This window comes from Passer montanus, unplaced genomic scaffold (genome assembly GCF_014805655.1).
Source record: "Passer montanus isolate IOZ18808 unplaced genomic scaffold, ASM1480565v1 scaffold16, whole genome shotgun sequence".
NCBI lineage: Eukaryota > Metazoa > Chordata > Aves > Passeriformes > Passeridae > Passer > Passer montanus.
Window position 1 is genome coordinate 996,242 of NW_024363160.1, and position 23,175 is coordinate 1,019,416.

General features: G+C 42.2%; 1 protein-coding gene across 1 annotated transcript in view; it reads right to left on the reverse strand.

The window, feature by feature from the left end:
- Positions 1-20,647: 20,647 nt before the first annotated feature.
- Positions 20,648-23,175, reverse strand: part of STMN2 (stathmin 2) — a 39,323-nt gene continuing 36,795 nt past the window's right edge. Inside the window, exon 5 of the mRNA XM_039703077.1 lies at positions 20,648-22,010. Coding sequence (XP_039559011.1) covers positions 21,951-22,010 — 60 coding nt within the window. The 3' untranslated portion in view covers positions 20,648-21,950. The remainder of the gene's footprint in view (positions 22,011-23,175) is intronic.

Below are 23,175 nucleotides of genomic sequence, written 5' to 3' on the forward strand. Positions count from 1 at the left end.
GTGCTTTGGCGTAAAGGAATAGCTGATGAAAGTGACATTTTTTAGCTTTTGGAAAGAATCTGTCAGTAGTTCTTAAGACACTTTCTGTTCAGCGCTGCTGTCTTAACACTAGTAGCATGACAGAGTTTATTAGGATCCTGCTGAAAACCCCATGAATCCTGCCTATTGCTCTCTTCACTCACACATCAGCATGTGAGTCCCCAGGTGACAGGAGCCTTCCTAGACTATTGCATAGTGGTGGGAAGTCTGCCAGGCTTTTTTTTTTTTTTTTCCCAAGCAACAAATAAGCCCAAGTGAACACAGATAAACTGAAATCCTTCTTCCTGTTTTATATTGTGTGCATACTCACAAATGTTTATTGCCAGAAACTCCCAGTTTGGATTGCAACACGCTCTACATGGCGCTGGAATTCTCTAGTGAATAATGTAGAGGCCATGGGCTTTGTGCTGGAAGGCAACAAAAATTACGTACAAAGCCTTTTCTGAGGCCTTACATGAAAGGATGCAGAGATGGTTGTGGTATTTGTGACTCAGTACACTAAGGCACGAATATGTTCATGTGTTAACCGGCCTACCTGACCTTGCAGGGTCTGTGTGTGCTTTGCCTGTAACCGAATTACTCTCTCTCCTCTTGCCCAGCTTATAAATAAAAATTAGAACAGTTCCTTTCTTCTGGAGCCAGGAGATGTGGGCATTGACTCATGCTTGCAATATAGTAGCGTGTCTGCAGTCATAAATGCTGAAATACCAGTGCCCTGTAAGATACAGATCCTCGAAGGTGTCTTTTGGGAGTCTGAAGTGTTCATTTAGTGAAGGCTTTTATTAAGGAAGTGCTTGGGTATTATATGTTGTTCTCTCTTATTCCACCTAATCCTGTGAAATTTTTTGTCTAGCAAATTCTGCTGATTATTCATGCAGCTTGAAGGAGTGGGCCAAACTGCCTTGCTCTGACCTGTGCAGTGTGCAGTCTGCCCAAGCCTTCCCAGCAAAGTTCTTAGACATAGCTTCCCTTCCAGCTGTTTTTTAGTTTTTATCTCAACAAATTGTGCAACACAGCTGTATAATGCAGGAGGGGCTTATCTAAGTGCTCAGGACAGCTGAGCAGTGGGGGGCAATCTGCCCTGCTTGTAGATCCCCTAACCACATTACACTGTTTGGACCTTTTCAGAGTCTTTTACAAGGCTGCTCATTTCGGGTGAAACCTTCTGGCAGGGAAGGGGAGGAATAGCTGGAACCAATTCTGCACATTGGGGCAGCCTCAGCACAGGGAGGACGTTGCAGACCACGCTTTTCTCTGCACTGAAGGGACTTCTTGGAGCTTTCCAGGTGGCTTCTCCAAGGTAAGCTGTAAAGTCTCGGCACAAACATTAGTAACAGGTTAAACAGGTACGTGCATTTCTCTGTTTTGCTCTGCTTTCACAGACAAAAGGGTGTTGGGAGTAGGAAGGTTGGTGAAGCAGCTCTGCAAGAGAATGGCAGGAGAAGGAAGGAAGGCTGATCTGTAGGATCAGAGGAAAACTGAAGCTGTGAACAGATGAATGAAGAGATGCATTGTTTGAATTGCTTGTGGCAAAGACACAGAAATACCTGACATCAGATGAAAAAATAAGCTGCATGCCAGTATGTAGAGAATTTAGAAAGGAGAAGGTAGTGCTCAGTATTCATAATTTTTCTCAGTATGAGCACCATACAAACAGTGAGGCATGTTATTTAAAACCAATAAGATACTGAAACAATTCATGTGAATGTCTTCATTGAATTTGATGGGTCATCCCACTGGCTAGGAGAAACCAGGGCTAGATGGACATCAGTGGCTGTAAGAGTGCATCACAGCGTGGTTTACTGATTGCATTTGTACAATCCAGTCAAATAAGTGTAAGGAGCTCAGGGAATTAAAGCATGAGATGGGGCTTGACCCAAGTTGACAGAGAATTTGAGGCATCAGAATAACTGCTAAGGGCATCTAGTGACTGGCAGCCTCTTCCACAAGCCACTCAGCCTTCATCAGCAGTTACCACCTAGCTGTTAGTGCTGCCACTTAGCTCCTGGGTTTTGATATGGTGTTTCTCAGCACAGGTTAGCCATCTATGAGGTCTCCTTCACAATTACATGTGTAGGGCAGGTGCACGCTCTCACCAGTAGTGGGAAATGAGCCCTTCTAGTGAAGGTGAGTATGGAGCCTCTTTCTGAGTCAAGGGACATCTGGTAGAGAGAACTTCTTTCATGTTATATATCTGCTGTAGATAGTGCTGATAATGACTGGGTAATCCTCTCATTGTCACCAAGCCCGCCTTCTTTAACAGCAGAGGCCATTTCAGGGGCTGGATTTCAATAGTAAAAGAAGAAAAGAGAAAAAATGTCATTTGTTGCTGCTCAGGGATGGTTATGTGAAAGTTTGTGGGATTGGATAGTGATAAAAATGTAGCAAAGGGAACTGCAGTGTGTGCTGTAGGAACTCTTATATGCTGCACAGCGGGTTTATCTGTTTTTTACTTTATCAGGAAAACATCAATGTGATTGAACAATGTTCCCTGTATGATGTAGATGCCTTGCTGTCTGTAGATTACCCCTTTGAATTTCTCTGGGATTCATTGCGTCTTCTGTTAGGAGGAAATTATCAACAACAAGAGGAAATCCTGTACTAGTACTGAATAGTCCTTATTTTAAAGGTACTTCCCTTCTTGTGGGAATTGTATATAATCAGAACAACACTCCATAAAACAGATGAATTATTTTAGAAGGAGACAGGTCAGCCTTTTATTTAAAAGGTCTGACGTTATTGTACATAAGAAAATCAATTGTTAGAGTGGATGACATTCTTCCACTAGCTGCCTGTGCTTCCCAAAGGTGGGGCAAAGTTTAAGGCATTGGTAACAGGAAGCCTGGGCTCCTTAGAGACTTTCATGTTTTCTGGAGCATGCAATGACAGAATGGCTCTTTTTCTTCCCCAAAATAGCAGCAGGAATAAGAATGATTAAACTTTACCCTGTTAAGGATTGGAATAGGTAAAGATGCTAATGGTGCACATACCTGTGGGCCAGCGCCAAATATCCACCAGTTGGTGTGGGCAGGGAAGGTGCATCAGTCAGTGCTGTGCTGTAAATGCCATGCAAGAAGAAAGAGAAGCTCTTTTGAAGACAAACCCTTCCAATAGCCTCTGAGATCTGGCCCTCTGTGCTTCAGTTCCAGCTGCACAGACCTTTCCCACCCCATAAACCAGTATGGGCCAAGCAGGGGCAGGTGCCGTTCCCACATGAAGCCAAGGGCTGAACTGCCTCGTGGCTACAGATATGTTCTGGGATTTGGGGCACCAAATTAACCAAGCACACCAAGAGGTGTGATTGCAGATGTAAAGTTAAGTGGTTGTCATTCCCTCACCTGTTAAATCTGTGCCTGCTTCAAAGGAGACAGTGGAAATCCCATGTGCTCTCCTCAGCCAGCCTTCAAGCTGTGAGAGCCCTGAGTGAGTAAGATACTCCATGGAAGAAACTACAGCAAAATATGTTATGGGACTCTAGAAGTCTTTGGGTTGCTGGTTTAGACAAAGTTTGTCCAATTTTTCTCTCCTCCCTGGGAGGTGAGAAGGCTCCCTGCTTCTTCATGGTGCTGACAGAGGTTTGCAGGACCCCTCAGACCTGACCTCATCCTGCCAGGAAGCAGACTGAAGGGTTATTTTCTGCCCCTGCAGCACAGCAACATCTCAGGCTGAAAGCACAGCCTCAATGGCAGGGCTGGCTGAGAGCCACAGGGGCCTGAGACTGGGAATTCCCATGGTTTGCCACCAGGGACAAAGCTGAAGGAGTGACACAACAGGTTTCCGGGTAGAAAAGTCCTTGTGGTTGTTTGTTTGTTTTTAACTGCATCAATATCCTCATAGTGTGCTAGTAAGATGGTCTGACTTGATGGGTTTTTTTAAATAAAGAGGGAGAAATAATGAAATTGTTCTTTAACTTTCATTTTGGTTGTATAATTTTTAATGGGAAAAAAAAAAGGTTCAAAATCTCCATCTTATTGCCAGGTCTTCTCCGAGGAACTGCAGCCTTCTCTCCATACTATTTTCATTGCCTTTCATGAGATAGATACCCAGTCTGCACTAAGCAGTTGCTGAGAAAGCTGTGATTCAAGCTTTATATAATGCAATACTTTTAATACTAGAGAGTCTATTGGGAAACAGCCTGTTCAACTCAGCTATCTGCATTGCTTTAACTTTTATAACCTAAAACTCCCATCAGAAAGGAGATTTTTATGAGATTGCATTTGACACATCCCCAAAAATGTTCCCTTAACAACTATGTCTGACTGACTGAAAAAGGCTAGAGAAGACTTTGCCAGGGGCTAGTGCCACCTCAGATTTAATTTTTGGCGACAGTGTCTGCTCCTCACTCATTTGTACTATTGCAACACTGCTGTTAATCCTGTGGGACAGGGAGAGAGGAGGAAGATAATTTTGTGCACTGAGCTTCTATGCAGCACCTAGCCTGACTTTGCTCCAAGATCACAGAATTTGCAGAATGAATAGTTCAGGTGAGTGGGTAGGGCACCAGGGAAAAGTTGAGACCCTTTTTATGTTGAGGTCTAATTCTAAGGTGTAGGTTTTTATTAATAAACTCCCTATCCCCAGGGCTTTTTCAGGCTCAACACTACTGCATCTGCCTATCCCCAAAGTTTGGTGATATTTGCAGTGTACTGTGGAGTTGTAGCACTATATTTCGGGTAAGAAGTTGGGATTCAGAGAGTTGAAAATCAAATAGTTGAGCTTCTTGGCATAGGTGTTTCAAACTGGGTTAAATCTTTTCTTCAGGACTTCTATAGCAGTTCTGGATTCAGAGCACAGCTGCTCTTGATTTTTCTGGAAGGCCCAGAAGGTGAATAGTTCTTCAAATCAGCCTGAGTTACTTCCCATGTCAGAGTTTCAGCATCAGGAACATTTAGGAAGCCTTTTTCTAGTCTCCTACAGCACTTAAGAAAAAAAAAATCCAGTTCCCACTTTACCCTTAACTCTAAGACTGTATTTTCCACTCCTAACACATTCAGCTATTTCAGCAACAACCAGATCCCTTTACTACACCCTGAAGAAAGGAAATCCAGCCAGTGTTTGGAATGAAACAGGTTTTGTAGGCAAAATTAATACTTCCCTTAGATGTGTTTTTTTTGGTGTTTGACTTCAAACCTCAACTGTATTTCTAAAACAGTCTTTTGTGTGTAATGTACTAGGTCTTAAATAAATTATTTGAAGGCATGGCTTTGCTTATGATGTCTCAAATCATCACGTGTATGGTTTATCAGTAGGGCTGAAGGTCTTCGATACTCAGACCCCTTCAGAGGAAGCGATAAGTGGTGACACATGCAGGTGATCTTCATGTGGACCAGATCTAGATAAGAATGGGTTTAAGGGGAGAAAAATACCCATGTGAGGGCTGTGTGTGATCATGGGGCATGCACAGCTGAAGACTCTGCTGAGATGGCACAGATGCCATTGTGCCACTGGATCATGGTAGGGACATGGTGAGATGCCAGCTGGGATCCCAGTGGAAAATGTGCAGTAATAAACATGTCTAGGATGTGGAAATTGGCATTTAGAGTGCAGCTTTGAGTGAAGTTAAAGGCAGGAAAGGAAACTTGTTGGGACTGTGGAAAAAGGTGAGGGCTGAGAAAAGGGGCCCATGTGTGAAAGGAGGGGATATTCCCCTCTATCCTCCTCACTTGCCAGAAACATCATGGCACTTTCTTACCCTGTGTGATGCATCAGTTTCTTGGACACAAGAGATAGGATCACCATCAGATAAGACTGAACCTTTATTCTCACTGAAATTGCCTCTGTTCATGAAATGGATGTAATTACCTGGATGAGAAGCTGACAATAAAACATCACTCCTTTTGCACAAGGTGCCCCAGATCCTGAATTTCTGCAGACACAGCTGTGCTCTTACAGTCTTCCCTGGGCACAAACAATGCCACAGATTATTTTCCCCCTAAATAATTGCTTGCTTCCCTCTGTTGCCTCTCTAGTCCTACTGTCTGATGCCAGGAACAATGACAAATGTGCAGCAGTAATAAACAGCTAGATGCTTCATCAAGGCATTTGTTCCTACACATGGCTCAGTTGCTTAAAATGGCCAATCTCTAACTTGGAGTGATGTATTCAAGGAATGAACAAGGAGCCCTTCTAACCTTGGGCAAGTGGTCTTCACATGATGATGTCAGAGGAAAATAAAGGCAATTAGGACTTGTTAGGACTTGTTTTGCAATCCTTTGTCAGGAGAGAAAGATGAAATTTTCTTAGAGTGGGCAGCAAAACTCTTTTCTGGAGGACACATGAAAATAGGTCAGTTGTGTCTCTTCTTAGGGAGTGTACAGAAAACACAGATTAGTGTCTCTGGAACAATTTTGGTTTGTGCTCTGGCTTTCACAAGAGGAGGAAGGCTGTGAGGCAGCAGAGTGATTGCAGTATTCAGCGGCACGGCCCATGGGAGCCAAGGAGCGCCGTTTGGGGCGGGTGTGGGCTGCACAATAGCGACGGGGCTCTTCGGGAAACGCTCTCATACAATTTTATGAGAGAGAGAAAATAGATGCCTATAGAAATAACTTTTACAACTCTGTTGATTTAAAAGAGAATGAGAGTGCAATGAGGGCGCTTTTGTTCCAGCAAAGAACTTTATAGTATGTATTGTGCCCTGACGTCTCTGTGGCTCTCTGCGTGTTGGGGTGCAATGGGCTGATTCTCCCGGGTTTTCCTTCTTCTCCCTCTGAGGCCAGCAACTGTGTCAGGGCTCAGTTCTAACATTTATGGCATAAGGGAAAGAAGATTTCTTTAAAAAACCAAAACAAACCAAAGAAACCTGTGCAGAGACTTGGTACCATGGGTAATAATTAGAAGTTTCACCCTGTTGTGTTCAGGGGGATGAGATCACAGTTGCAGTTGGAGTTTGCTGTTTCTCTCTGGAGCTGTGGGATAAAGTCTGACGTGGTCAAAATGGACAAATAATGAATTCAGTGCCACTGAGCACTGAGATATCTCTTACAGTAAGTAATCTAGTGTCAGAAAGCATGGAGCTGTACTGGTATCTCTATGGAGCAAAAGCATTTCACTACTGCAAATGCCTATTCCAGATGACAGGTTATGGTTATGCTCTGGTGAAATAGTCACTATTCATAAATTTGAATTATGTGTTATTAAAAAATGAGAAAATAGTGGAAAGCACTGGGCACACTGAACTGTCAGAGTTCTGCAGGCTCAAAGACAAGCACACCTAAAAAAATAACAGCATTTTCAGGCACCACAGCAAATCCTTCCTCCTCCCGGCCCCTGAACTTCCTCCAATATTCTTGGAGATAACCCAGCCTGCACATCACGTGCAAGGGATGACACAGTGTGACCTTAGCAACATGCATGCCTTTATGGTGTCCAGATGAGCAGGGAACAATCAGTGTTAGCAGGCTTTTTCCCAACAGATTTTTTTTTTTCTGGAAAAGTTGTTGAAGAAGTGAGATAAGGTTCAAACCATGCACACTGCTAGTCCCAAAATCAAACCAGGTCACTTTGACTTTTAAGAGTCAGTGATGCCTTGACAAGAGAGAAAACCTGATGGCAAGGCACAGTGGTTTGCATCTGTGATACCTCATATCGCTAAGATGCCAGAAAGAAACCACAGGTTTCTGTGAGGAAATGTTTGCCATCTGCTTCCCTCTGTTGACTGAGCTATTGAAGTACACCAAACTTGGGTAGACTGAAGGCAAACTTCACAGACAATAAAGTGGGGTGGAAAGGCAGACAATAGGGCAGATTCCAGGCATTTGTGAACTGCTGGAGCTTTGCTCACAGTGCTGCAATGGCTGCGGATTGGCCCACTTTGCTCTTAGTTTAAGCAGCCCCTTTTATGTAAGACCATGCTCTCAAAATGAAAAGACATACTTTATGTGTACATGCTTTCAAAGGTGCATCACTTTTCTCATGTCTAAATAACCCCCCCAACCTAAACTTTTCTTGTTTGACAGATAAGCTGTCAGTCACTGCTGGCACTTGGCCTACAATCAGGGAGGAAAATGAAGTAGCTTTCTTGTTCTAATGCTGTTTTTAAAACAACAGCTTTGTATTAGTCACCACAGCTACCAAATGCGGGCAGCGGTTCAGGAGAGCTTTCCAAGAGTATTGCTTTCTGCCACTGAAATGTTGGTAAACTCACACTGGCTGTAAGACAGGTTCCAGTCCTTCATTGGGTGCTATGGAAATGTAGTGTGCATTATAGAGAGACACTTCTATGAAACCCTAGCAGCTCATTTGCGCTGGAATCAAACTGCCTAATATCTATCATCCTGTCCTGCTCTGCCTTGGCCACAGAGTATACATTTCCCTCATCTGGGAAAGGAGAAATGGCAGCAGTGACTCATGTTTGACACTTATGTCATTTGACATGAATGCCATTTCCACTGGAGACCCTGGCTTGCAGTTTCTTTTGTCTTCTGACCACTTCTCTGGCATCTTCCTACGTGACATCGTGTTTGAAAATGCTACAAAGGGATGCTCTCAGTTGGCATAAGATTCACACAATGTATTTTCTCCTGGCAGAAGCATGCCACTCAAAGGGGCTTCAGCTCTCCATAAAGTCCCCCCCAGATTGGGACAGATTTATGTTTTCACTGTTTGCCTGAGATGCACTGCACAGCAGCATGTCTGTGCTCAGAAACAAACTTCACCCGTGGCAAAGGCACCTTCATGGGCTTGACACAACCCTCCTCTGGGTGTAGAGGTAACTTCCAGGGCAGTTACTCCAGGTAACTTCCCCTGAGCTGGTTGGAAGAACACTGCAAGCTCTGCCTTATCTTCTGAGAAGTAAGCTGAAGTGACAAATCACCTGCTGGACACTTTTTCTCAGCTCACCCTGTACTGAGATGCTGCTGCTTGGGACTGAGCTTAGAAATACTGCCGGCCTCTCTAAGGGAGTAAATCACTTAAAGCTTTTTGGCAACAAGATGTGATCATCTGCCCATCTGCAGAATGTATTGGCTGGCCACCACCTGGTAGTTGTCAAAAATAGCCATGGAAAGTTGCCTGGCTACGGAATGTGCCAAGGAATGCTGCTGCTCTTTCTTGGTGGCCTGTGATCAGAGGCACAAGCTGATGCTTTGCTTGGCTCTGCTCAGCAGATAGATGTTTTAGGATTCTGGTTTTAGCTGTCATTACCAGGCATCATTTGTTGTTGTCTTTACTTCAGACCTGCTCTGGTACATAACAACTATGAGTGGATTTGCTCAAAGGTCAGCCATCTTTCAATACTAGGATGAACCAGATTCTTTTCTCATTTGGCTCCTACACAGTGCTTTGCTCACTTGGAGTATCCTGCCAGAACCTTAAATAATCTTTAATTATGTGAGATCGATACTGAGCTCCCCTACTCCTAGCAGTTTTTTGTGGTTCTCTTAAATGTTCTGGGTGATGGAACACTGGGATTGTGTAGAGTTAAAAGAAGTGAGCATAAACATTCTATTGTTTGCATCTTTCTCCAAAAGGGCTGATAAAGAAACTCCTCTTTGGGGTGGGTGAAAATAGATAGAGGTAATCTTTGCAATTATCTTCACAGATACCTGACTACAACTTCTACAGCTTGTCCTTGACTTTGTGTTTAGCATTAAACGTGAAGGGTGAATTACATGGGATGCACAGGGCTGTGTTCTGCCTTCCTGCTTTGGGGATAGGTTTGTTTGTGGCTGGGAGTGATGGTAAAGCAGGAAAACTTCTCCATGCAGGCTTTTTTTTTTTTTTTTTTTTTTGGCTGCCAGCATGAGCCCAGTTGCCTGCATCCATGATATGAGGGGATGCTCTTAACACATGCCACTGCTTAGGTACTTGGTTGAAATGTAGAGTCTGCTACTGTTTTTATGCCTTGAAGCAACCCTTCTATTATGATGGCTTCATTAATAGCACAACAAGGATTGATAAACTCATGAGAGCTTTTCCTGGCAAACAGGAAAGTAGAAGGAAAACAGCCCACTCAGAAAGTTCACCCATATCAGAATGGAGAGAATGGAGAGCTGCAGTTCCTGAGCTGAGCCACACCTGAAGTCACAAGTATTTAAACAGATCACTTTTTCTCTTTTTTCTTTTTTTTTTTTTCCCCTAGGCAGCCAAGGACACTGTTTCATTTGCTGATACTGCTTCTATTTCTGTTTGCAGTCAGATACAGGTACTGCTTGGATACATGTGATGAATGAAAGAGTGATTGCCACAGTTACAGATCAACAACAATGTACCTCTCATTTTAGGCACAATTATGCTTAAAAAAAGAGGATATAGGTCATGGTGTGTGAATTTTCTTATTTATTCAAGTGAGTCTAAATGTTTCCTTTTTGCAATGACTCAGCTTTTCAACCATGGGATTTTGAATGACCTGTTTAGTGCCTTATTCAACATTAAATAACACAGTGGAACAAATATCTGTTTGTATAAGGGAATATTCACATCAGATCCTTTATTAACCATGCAAAGATCAAATGAACAGCCATACCTCTTAAGTGCTATTTGGTATTTTTTTTTCTTTTATGAAGTGTACAGTTAATTTTAAAGTTTGTGATTTTTAAAGTGTGATCAAAATACAAACACTTAAATTTATAACTGAAAAGATTTTACTTTGAGGATGTATTTATAGTGGCTATTATATCACCATCCATTTTTCTTTAGAATAAGAAAAACCAAGATATTGTTTCACCACCAAAAATTTATTCAATATTCTGTCAGGGATGACACATGAATGGCCCAAACAATTAAGTGCCATGGCACAGAATAAAATAGAATAGACAATTTCAGCTGGAAGGGACCTACAGTGATCATCTCATCTTGATCACTCAGGGCTCACCAAAAATTAAGGCGTGATTTTAAGGACATTGTCCAAATGCCTCTTATACACTGACAAGCCTGGAGCATTGACCACCTCCCTGTGAAGTCTGTTTCAATGGTTGACCACCCTCTTGGTAAAGAAATGCTTCCCAGTGCCCAGTCATCCATTCCCTTTTAAGAGTCCATAAAAGAGGTCCTGGCCTAAGTAAATTAAGTCAATCAGCTTGTGATTAATGGGAAAGAGAGGGAAATAAACTTATCCATAAGTAATTTTGCAGATCCACAGCTGGTTTTGAGAGGCAAAGTTAATTTTTCACAAAGTAGAACACTTCATTTTGACAAGTACTGCATTCTGTGCAATTGCTTGTGTGTGACTTAAACAAGTTTCCACAGGGCACTGTTTCAAGAAGTGCACATAAATTGATGAGGTCCAAACACCAAAAATGATGTGTTACCTTGTTATTTGTTACTTTATTCCCTCTTCCAAATCCCAAAGAATGACCTGCATTTGCCATGAAACACTTCTACCACCATTTGTGATATCTTATGTCATGAGGGACATAATATATAACATGGGGTAAGCTAAAACATACTTTAGAAACTCTCTGCCTTCTCCTTTATGTATTTTTCTCTACCACGGCCTCTGAGAGCTCGTTTGCCAGAAAATATTGAGCAGTTTGTAGTAAGGGGGGAGTGCACTTCGCGAAATATTCAATAGCACTCGAGAATTTAATGGATTCCCATTGTCTCATTTTCATGTGAGTGCTGTACCAAAGGAAGCCCAGTGGCATACACAGAGGATGAGCAGCTTGTAAGGGTACCCAGGGCAGTGGTCTGGGATCGTGAGAGAAGCCCACTTAACCAAGGTAGCATGTGAGTCATCTGAACTGTGAGGAGAAGGCAAAATTAGAGAAGCTTTAATTTCTGCTTTGAGTGGCTTTGGATTTAATAACATTTATAGGAAAATTATCTGTGCTTCCAGCAACTTTCCAGAGGCAGTTTAAGATCTGTTAGTGGTGGTTGAGTATTTGCAGCTGCCTGAATGCAGGACATTTTCACCAGAACCACCTACCCATCTGGCTGGCTTTTGATAAGTATGTGAAAATAATTTATGATTCCATATGGAGTTGTTGATGCTTTGTAGATTGTATGATTTCAGGGGCATATCATAACCAACACCTATGAAGAGATGTAGATAATGATTTCTCCAGCACCCTTTCTATGGAAACTGCTCATAGTTAAATTTAATAAAATATCTACAGTTACTGACAGGGTTATCTCTGTTGATGTGAGCAGCTACCCCGTGCAATGCCATGACTACCATGAATATTTGTATTTTCACCCATATTTCCACTTAGTGTTTTCTTCTTAAAGCCTCTTGCTTTATTTATGATCATCTCTAGGCTTTTTCTCAGACGTACCCATCAGGATGGTAACATTCATGAGTCTTACCTAATTCTGAGAAAAACTGAAGTTGTTTTGACACTTCTCTAGGCATTTTAGTATCGCAAATGTATAGTCTTTCTTTAAGACCAGCTGCTGAATAAAACTGCAACTTTATCTACTTGCATCTCTATTTTCAGCCAGTTCTTGTCCACCTAAGTATAATGGAGATAATTTTGTATTTCATTTCTATTCGCTTTTAAGACCACTGTGAACTTAGTGGTCATTTGGAGAACAATACAGTCTTAATAGTGATGCAAAGATGCAAAGTTATATTTAAATCTTTTTTTTAGTGAGATAATATGCATTGTGCAAAAGCTTTTCTGTGGTTTCAGCCAACTATATCTTCTACTACAAGGTTAGTGAGAAGAAAATAAATCACTGTTAGCACCAAAATAATGAATAAATCACTGAGCAGAATCAGTAGAAAGATCATTTTTCCCGTGTTAGACAAACCAAGAAAGATTAAGTTTATGGGTAGGGCCATGCCAGGATTCAATATTGAACTATCTGTGGTTGATTTCCACTGCTGGGAGGGAAAGTGCAATATCCCTTTCTGCAGAAATCAAGACGCTGCTTAGAAAATGGTGTGTTTCTGTTTTAATCATTCATTTTTGCTTACACCTCAGACCTGCACATCATCCTATGCTGGGCACAGGATTTTAGAGCTCCAAAATGCAGACAGAGTTCTTTGGGAAACTGGAATAAACTTGGCTGTCTTCTTGCTTTTGTCCTGCCTTTAAGCCTATTGAAATGTGATAGAAAGAAAAGGAGATATACTGGTTACACCTGTATATCCTTAGGAAGAAATTATCTTCTGTTTAGAAACCTCTTCCCTTTATTTTATTGCCTGGAAAATCCATAGAAGACTGCAGGTAAAACAGTGTCTGACTGCAGAGTGGTCTCCCTGTGCTACAGTACATGAGAAAGGAGCAACTCTCTTTCAGTGCAGGGAATTTTTCTCCTCTAAATGAAGAAAGATCTAATTTCTCTCAGAAAGGGGAAAAATGTGGTGATGAAAAAGCAGTTCCTATATTTTATTGGTCCAAATAAGAAGAGAGGATTTTTTTTTTCAGTATTAAAACATAGAAAATATTCGGGTTTTCCATAAAATCTGTGACAGGGTTCATGCTTGCAGCAGTAAGCAGCAGCCTCTCGGGGTGAGCTGGAGCCTGTGTGGCTGTGCTTCAGCAGCCAAGTTCTTGCTCCCAGCATCCTGGGGCTCCCAGCCTGGCTGGGGAACATCCTGGTTTCAAGCTGGCTGAGCTCAGCAGGCTCTGAGCCCAGGCCAGGAGCATGGGGCTGTCTGAGTACACCCCCACACATGTGCTGCAAGGAGCCTTGGGCAGTGCAGGGACTCTGTGTAACCTCTTGGTGCCTCTGGGAGCATTAAACATGTGATGGCACGGAGGCCAGCTGCTGTGAGCACCCTGTGTCCCAGGAATGATCCCAGTGCCCCACAGCAGGCTGCCTGGCAGGCATGTGGGACTCCCCAGCCCTGCCTGGGGTCTGCCAGGCACAGCAGCATCTTGCACAGGCCAAAGGAGAGTCTGTCAATACTGCAAACTCTGCATGTTCCAGAGCTCTGGAAGAAGATGTCCAGTTTTGCCTTCAGCTTTGATGTGGAGAAATTATACACCTTGGACAGCCACAAAATGAATGGGAAACAATGAGGAAGAATCTCTCTAATTTCAACATTGTAAATTCCAGCTGTATCAAAGCTGTGGACTTGCACTCCCTAGAGAACAGAGATGCCTGCGCGCCTTCAAAAATTCATCATGAGTCCTTTCATAAGAAAAAAACCTCCATTTTTAAAACCAGTCCAAGCACCTGATTATTCTGTAAAACATGAGGGTAAAAGTGCACTGTGAAATGTAGAAGTAGCACCATTTCTACAGTCAGCTCTAACATGGAGCCAACAGCTGGCCAGAGGACAAGCAGATAATGCCCAATGCTGATGACCTGCTGTGAGCTGGGAGGCACAGGACACACATCTCTGCAGTGGTGTCTGTGCTGGACAGCATCCTGGATGGGTTCAGAGTGCAGCTCTCAGGATGCCCTGGGACCCTGCTGTCCTGGTTTTAGCTGGGATAGAGTGAATTTTCTTCCTGGGAGCTGGTACCATGCTGTGTTTTGGATTTAGGGTGAGAACAGTATTGATAATACACTGATGTTTTGCTGAGCAGTGCTTACTCTAAGTCAAGGACTTTTCAGCTTCTCACACCACACCACTTTGAGAAGGCTGAAGGGCACAAGGAGATGGGAGGGGATACAGCTGGATCAGCTGACCCCAACTGCTGAGAGGGATATTCCATGCCTTATGACATCATGCTCAGTATATAATTTGGGAGCTGTCTGGCCATTGGTCAGTGGGTGGTGAGAAATTGCATTGTGCATCTCTTTTTTGTATAGCATTATTATTATTATTATTATTATTATTATTATTATTATTATTATTATTATTAATTATTTTTACTGCCTTTCCATTCCTGTCCTATAAAACTGTCAACTCATGAATTTTACTTTTCCCCTCCATTTTTCTCCTCCATCCCACTGGTGGTGGGGGGGAGTGAGCCAACAGCTGTGTTGTGTTTAGCTGCCTGCTGGATTAAACCACGACATCCATGCATGGATCGCCTTCCCACAGGACCCCTCCTGGGGCGCCAGGGATTGGGGAAATTCAGAGCAGAAGCAGCATCCCCCAGCTTCACCCTTGTTCTCCCCCAGCTTGGCTGCTGCTGCCAGTTTGCTGCTGTCTCTCAGTGCAGCCATCAGCCTCCTCCTTCTCTGTGTTTCCCAGATGACATCTTTCCCTGCAGCTGTGCCTGCATGGACAAGCACTCCAGGAGATGCTGGGTGGGTCAGGCTCCCTCCAGCACTGGTAGGGTGTCTGAGGAGCGTGGCACAAGGCAGATTGAGCTGGCCCTTCCTGGGGACATCCAAAGTCTGACAGAAACTGTTAATCTGAGCACAGACTGTGTTTTGCAAACAAGCAGCTGTGCTGCCTCCAAACTCTTCCCTGGAGGCAGAAGATGTGCACTCATCCAGTGCTGCTCCAGCTAATACCAGTGTCAGGAAAACATGCACCCTGTGCAACCAGTTCATGGACAGCTCTTCATATGCCACCGGACTCCACCATTTATTTCATCATTTGCAAACATCTAAGTGTAAAACACAGTGCAGGAGCCATGTTCCACTTTCTTATGCTGTGAGCATCACCCTTTTTCAGCCTGTGTCATCTGCCTGAAGAACAGTGATGTTTTCTTGCTTCCATCCAGCACTCAGGAGAGCTGCTTGAGGCTTGCTAGGAGCAGGAATCAGCCTCTAAGCTCCAGACTAAAGAACAGGTGATATTAACCTGCTTATTCATATGGCCACCTTAGCCTTTAGTTTCTTTCAAATGTCTGCCAGTGCTGTATTTTTAAGGAAATGTAGCAAAAGCAATGAATTTTGCTCGAGGAAAAAGTGCTACCTTTTATATTTTATATAAACCCAAGCCCGTATTTTAGGGTAAATATAGAACATCAGACTCCACATAGCAGGATTTCAGGATTCTGCAGAGGTTGAAAGGCTCTTCAAAATAAAATTTATCATCTGTTGCCTATTAAATAATAAGAGATTGCCATCTTCTGGTCAGAAGCAGTTGTACATGGGGATATTTGTCAGCTTTTCTGAATATGTAGAAATTATTATCTAAATGACTTCTTGGAAAGCTGTGTCTTTTAAGAGCTAATGTTTTTTAAATGTATTTTGATAGGGTGAACCTATTTTTCAAAGTTTTTTAAAAAAATCCTTTGCAAATATAATAGCTAAAAGAAATTTAAGTTGTAACTTGGCTGTTTCCTTATATCACACTTGTCTGGGCTGTATCTGGGATAATGCCTTTCATGTCTCCATCTTCAAGAGTTGCCCAGGATTTCCCTTTTCTGTGACCCATTTCACCAAAGCCAAACTGTTACAGGAGGCAGACATTTTCCAGCAGCTATTTACTGACATCCAAAAGAAAGGGAGCATGGCACTATATTGTAGACTTGAAGCAGGCATATTTTCCTAAGTAAATTATCAATTATATGCATTCCTATGGTCTTTGAAGAGTAAAAGGAATCTACATGAATTTCCAAGGAGGAAAACTAAAAGATCAGATGGCGTCAGAGCTTCAGCACTGGAATTATGAATGGCTAGAGCACAGGCATTTTACTGTACACTGGAGAACCCCCTAATCCATGGCATAATCCAAGCATATTCTGGTTCCTATTGCTCACAGAGCTATGGATAACACACACACACACATATAATGTAGGCTAGATTTTAGGTTGCTGTCTTGTGTCCTAGTTCCAAGTATTGGTTTGGGGATGCAGAAAGAGTTCAGTGTTTTTCAAGGGAGACAGCTTCAAGGATGACCATGCTCACTGGGAGATGAAAACTACTTTTCAAAAGTGAGATTTGTTTCACAGTTCATTTATCCCCTAATATCCTGATGGTTTCTGATGTAGCTTCTTTTGCCTTTCCCCATACTTTATACATCACTTTTATAATTTTCTCAGTCTTTCATCTGAGCTGGCTGCTGTGCACCCTGTTGCTTTCTAGACATATTTGAAGTTTCAGTAATGCAGGAATTATCATAGTCAGGGGTGCTTCTGGTAGTGGTGTTGCAATAATTGTAATTCTGGCTGCTCCATGTTCCACAAAAAAATATCAGTCCTTTCGTTGGACTTAAAGCTATCCATGGTCATGCCACTCATCTTACAGAGGAGTAAAACCTGAAAATGTCTGGACTCAGGCTTCAGATTTCAAAACCATCATCTCTCCACCATAAAGACCCTTATGTAAAGTGTAAACTGCACAGCAGATGGAATGCATATTCTTCAGAGGAAATCCTTGCAATCAAGCCCTGGTGCATTCAGAAATGTTCCCCCTTGCAAACTCTGACCACTGCATGGCAGTATTGCACCAACATCACTGCGGCACCAGCCCTGAGGCACGGGGAAAGTTGCCTAAAATTATCCCAATATCCCCCTAACAATATCCCTTCTGCTGAGCGAATGTCTCCTCTTCTCACCGCTGGAATATGCTCAAAGCAGGGCATGTGGTGCAAGATGGATGTGGGGCCTGCCTGTTCCTGTGCAATCCTTGCTTCTCTCCATCAAAACCTGATGGGAGGGTTTGATTTGACATGATGGGATCTGGCACCTGTGGGATGAGAAAGATGTTCATGCTGCCCTAATGTCTCGCTCCTTCTGGGAGAGGGGAGAGAAGTACCTCTCTTCTCTATAGTTTACGTGCTGGGAGTAAAACTCTTTCCTGTGCTGATCACAGACCCATCTCTCTGACAGGGCTGCTGCATGGCAGTCAGACAGGCAGCTCTGAGTGTGTGTGCAGTGCTGCTGTACATCAGTCACATGTTTGGGGATTCTGGACTGAGGGAATGGGCAGACATTGCTATTTGGCTATAGAAGGGTTAGGATTTCTTTCCAGTCGTTCAAAAACAAAGCAACAAAAAACCCTCCACGTGATAAGAAGCATGATAACAAAAGGGGAAAGAAACGACATTGTTTTCAAGTTCTGAACTAGTGGTGGATTTAAACCACACATCCAAACCTCCTGACTCTGGAAATATTTGGAGGTTGTAGTGGGGTTTGTCTCTTCTCCCAGCTAACAAGTGACTGTACAAGAGGAAATAGCCTAAATTTGTGCCAAGGGAGATTGGTCATTAGGAAGGAATTATTCACAGAAAGGGTAATTAGATATTGGAATGTGTTACCTAGGGATGTGGTGAAGTCACCATCCTTGGATGTGTTTAAGGAAAGACTGGACACGGACTTAGTGCCATGGTCTAGTTGACATGGTGGTGTTTGGTCATAGGTTAGATTAAATTGTCTTTTCCTACATAAATGATTCTGTTATTCTGTAACTCTGGTATTAGGAACATTTTCTTCACCAACAGGGTTATCAAGCATTGGAACAGAAGAGGCTGAGTTGCCATCCCTGAAGGTATTTAAAAGATGTGGAGATGTGACACTTAGGGACGTGGTTTAGTGGTGGGGTGAGCAGTGCCACATTAATGATGCCAGGACCCAATGATCTTAAACGTCTCTTCCAACCTAAATGATTCTAGGATTCTATGAGTTGGTTTGAGCATTAATTTAGTGGCTTCGGTAGGACCACGAGAAGTGTGACAGGTTTGAGCCATTCCTGTTTAATTACTCAGGCTGTCGCCTCACGGCAGCTTTGACACAACTGATGATTTAACCAAGAGGAGATCTAACCTTAACCACGCCTGGAGTGCAGTCCTTGGATCTGCAGATGTCAGAGGCCAGAAATGTCTCTCTAGATGTGCTGCACAGCTCTGCCCTGCTTCTGAGCCATTGTACAGCCCAATGAAAGGAGGGAACTGCTGTGTGGTGCAATGCCAGCGCTCCAGCCTCCCTCCCGTCCTGTGGAGGGTTTCAGGCAGCCTGTGGAAAATGGTCTGCAGTTCAGCAGCAGCCACTCACAGCTCATGGCATGGATTTGGGCATCTACAGTTAATCAAAGAAGAAGCCTAATTTTTGATCTAAAAACCCTGAACCCTCTGGTTGCTGTTGAATTAAAAAGCCCTGTCTTACCCAAATGGTAATACTTTAAAAGCAGGTGTTTTGTACTTATATTTTATTACTTTTCAAGGAGATTCTTTATCTGTAGCTACACATTAAGAGAGATCCATGGCCACAATACACTTTTGCTAGCACAATCAGGGAGGGAATAGAAAGGCAGTACTAAAGCAAAATAGAAGGAAATGTAAAGAAACAGGAGTAAAAGAAGGAAATGGCTATGCTGCCGATCTCCAGATATTTCTTTCTGCTATTAGAGATTAAATAGGCAGTGTATTTGCACACAGGCTTTCAAAGCATAGTTATACATTAGTAAAATAAATTGTAGACCCTCCATTGTTCAAAGAGCCAAGTGAGCAGGAGCAGAGCATGGTTTATGACCTGGGGCAGCAGTGCTCCCAATGTCTGGTTCTTCACTCTTCCCTGGTGCAGCCTTGGTACCTGTTGAGAAGCACTTACCAGGCAGAGCCCAGTTCTGCAGCAGGTGAGAGCGTACTGGAGACCATCCCAGTTGGCACTTTGGGTGTGGACACCCTTTTTTGGAGAGGAAGAGAGTTGAACCCCATGGAAGTGATGCAGGTTGCCCTGCTTGGCTCAGCACCAGAGATTTGTTCTTGGCTCGTTCTCTGAGCAACCATAGCCAGGAAGACAAACAGGAAAAGGGCTTGAAGTACTTCCAGAATTTGTGAAATCAATGGACAGGGAAAACTGTAAGTGGATGGCCATTGGGAAGTGAAAACAGAATACACAGGCCCTCAAGCTAAGATCCTGGACCTTAAATTTAATTACAATAATGTCTTTTTTTTTTTTTTTTTTTTTTTTTTTTTTTTTTTTTTTTTTTTTTTTTGTTACTAGGGTTTAAAGCAATATACAAACTTTATAGGCTTGGCAACATTGAAGTTCACGTCTTCCAGACTCAACGTCTGCTATCTGGCTTCCATGCCAGGTTCACTTCTGGTAATTTCATAAGAAAGATAAGTAATTTAGGCAAGAAGACCCAGCTGCTGTAACAAGTAGGAGTACTCATTTCATTCTGTGGTACTGAGTTCACTGCATACAGAATTGAGCTCACAGCCTTTCTCCATGTTCAACTTCTGCTGCTTTTTGACTGCAGGCCATTGCTTGGCCCTGAAACAAAGTAGTCTGCTAAAATAAAAAACAGACTGTTGCAGACCTGAAGCATAAAGTCCACCTCTCTGAAAGAGCAAGTAAATGATGCAACTTTGATGACTTCAAATAATTAGTTTAGTTTTCTACTAGTCCTAGAGATAATTCTTTATCACTTGCCCAATTCAAAATGGGGTCTGATTCAATTTTACATCTCATCTCTGGAGCTCAGCAGAAACCCAAGTGATTTTGTTCTTCAATAAATCCTATAAATTAATGTTTTCTACCCTGAAAACCTGTGTGTTAACGCCCAGAATCTTGTCATTGTTATTGATGTATGTACCCAGAGATAGATTATTTACTTTTCTTTCCCCAAATTCAATTTTTCCCCCAGTGTTGAGTCAGGATTGAGGAATGCATGCACATGTGTATACAGCTAGTTCTTTTCTAATAAACTCAGTGCTAGAGGTCACGTTTGTAGGCTCAGTTTATATGGTAATCTTTAAAAACAGCCAGCCTAAGCACTGGAAAATGCATAGAAGGGATTAGTGCCATATTAGCAGAGAAATAGGCTTGGTTTATTAATAATTGTTTAAGTCTCATTTCCATGCTTTTATGACTACATTAGGTTTTCCCCTTACATGGGCACATGCCAGAGGCGAGAGAAGAAACAAGCCCTTTTTCAGTTCACAGAACCCCAATTCTTTATTAATCACAGCTTGCTCACAATGACATACAGGAAAATAGCACTAATGAAGAGTAGAATATGCAGGCAGCAACCTCCAGGGGGGGTAGGGACAACTTCAAAACTGCAGCTATTTTGGGGATGATGTGTTAGGTTTGGTGATATTGTACTTGGCACAAGCACCCTGTCTAGTCATTCCTCCTGCTTCAGCCCTCTTAGTCCTAGATGTCTGTCACTAGGTAGGGTTGGCTAACACTGAAGAGTAAAGGTCATGATGGATGGAAGTCAGCAGTGTCATAAAAAACAGTAACAACTGGCTCATGGGTTCCAGGTGAAGTACTCGGTAGCCTCTTGTACTATTACACATGTAATGTGGTAGCATCAGATAAGTATCATAGATCATGGCACCTACAGATAAAGCCACTTGATGCTATCTATTAGTTGCTCCATCAATAAATTGTCAAGTGGTGAATTAAGCTCACTTTACAATTAGCATTTTTATGGCTGTTTGGCATCATCCAAAACTTGTCATAGCTTGATGGTTACAATGTGCCTCTAAAATTTGTCTCAAACTGATCTTGTTTGATTTCATTCTGTTGCACAGATGTTTTTGTTGCCTCTCACCTCAAAAAGCAGAAGCAACAAACACTCTATGTGGCGATTCAACCTCAATAGTACAGCATAAGTTGTACAGAGTCCTGCAGCATAAGTTGCATTTGAAAAACCATTTTAAGAGCCTTTTGTCTTGGACAGCTGAATGTGAAGTCACAATACCTGTGATCTAGTCACTGTTTCAAGAAAGCTTATAGATGGCAAAGCAGTCTAGGTTATTAGGCAATGATTGGCCTCTAGCACCATAGAACTACTACTGACCTCATGGTGGGTTGGAATGAGAAGTCGCAGGGAATGGAATTAGACATGAGGTGCTTCAAATGAACAGACCCAGCAAATTCAACCGAGTGGAAATAGACAACATCAGAAGCCTGTTACAGGACATGTAAGATTATGAAATAACTTGCATAATGCAATAATTGTATTTTTTAACAAAAATGTAAGTATTTACAAAATAAGATCCAAGTTTTTTAAACATCAAGCAAATCATTCTGCAAAGAGACCGCATTGTTTTTGTTTTTATTTTTTTTGTTTCTTTTTAAAGTTTTTTATTGAGTTCTTGTTTTTACCTTTTTTTTAAACCACGTCATACATTTCCCATACTTATATCGCATGATCCATAATAATATAGGCAGGGGGAGTTTACTAATGGTGGGGATGGGTCACATCCACCATTGCTGTTTTCAGCCAGACAGTTCCACCTGGAGCTCCTTGTTTCTACGGACCTCTGCAGCATGCCTCTCCTGGAAAACATCAAGAAAGGAAAAAATCAAATCTTCTCATTCCACCTGCCCAGGGAGGTTCATGCTGACAACAAGTTTAGGTCATGCTTGATGCTTGTGCAAAACTTGTTTCACAGCACAACCATCTTTAAAAGAAGCAACACGGGAGAGGTGTCATCCATCAGACCAGCCCGAGGCACATTTTGTGTTTACTTTCTACTCCTGCTTTGGAGCTCAAAAGCTTTTATCTGATATGGCCTCATGATCCTCAGCACCTCACAGAGTTTCATTTAAAAGGGCCACACAGAGAGACGCTGCTTGCAGCATAAAATGTGCCACATGCTCATATTTGCTCTTTGGATTCCTGGATATTAAACTAATTATAGGGAAGGATGAGTGACAAATTAATTGCCTGCATATTGTATGTTAGTTACTCTGTTATCTGTAGCATTTAGGAACTGTAATAAAGATCCAAGAACTTAGTTTCAACGAGATAAGTCAATCTGAACATCTCAATAATTTCCTTAGTCAGAACACTGAAGCTACCTGTCCTCTTGATTCTTTCTCTGGCTATAATGAAAAATACCTCCTATTGCACTAACTTAACCTGTAAATCAGTTCTTTAAAGATCTGTAATACTGAATGCTAGATTTTATAAAGGATTTATTGCTTGGTATTCCTATTAACTGCAGCATACAGAAGTTATTTCTGCAGTAGTTTCTACACACCAATACCTTGAGGAACCCACATCCTGTGTAACTTTGGAAGACTTGGAACCAGGTATCTCTTTTCTTTTTCTGTATATTAAGGATTCACTTTTGAAATTGGCAAATTATGTTTGTTTTTTGATGTTTCGGTGTTGGCAAAATTGTATGTTTTCATTACTCGTCAGTGCAAATGATTCCAAGTAAGTTACTATCATCTTTCCTCAGAAGACTTTCTTGGGTTTAATGCATATATACCATCACATTTCTGTGGAAACAGGGTTTAACAGTCTGTTTACATTAACCTAGGACTGAGAGATGCATCAGCTGTCCTTCCCACTTCCTTTTGGACCTTGAGGATAACTAATTTGCTTTTTCCTTTGTTTTCATGAGGTCTGGGAATGTGCCTGCAAATTAAGTTAATGCAAAAATGTCAAGCAATCTGGGTATAGTACTTAAGCTCAAGAATTATCCTGTTTGTG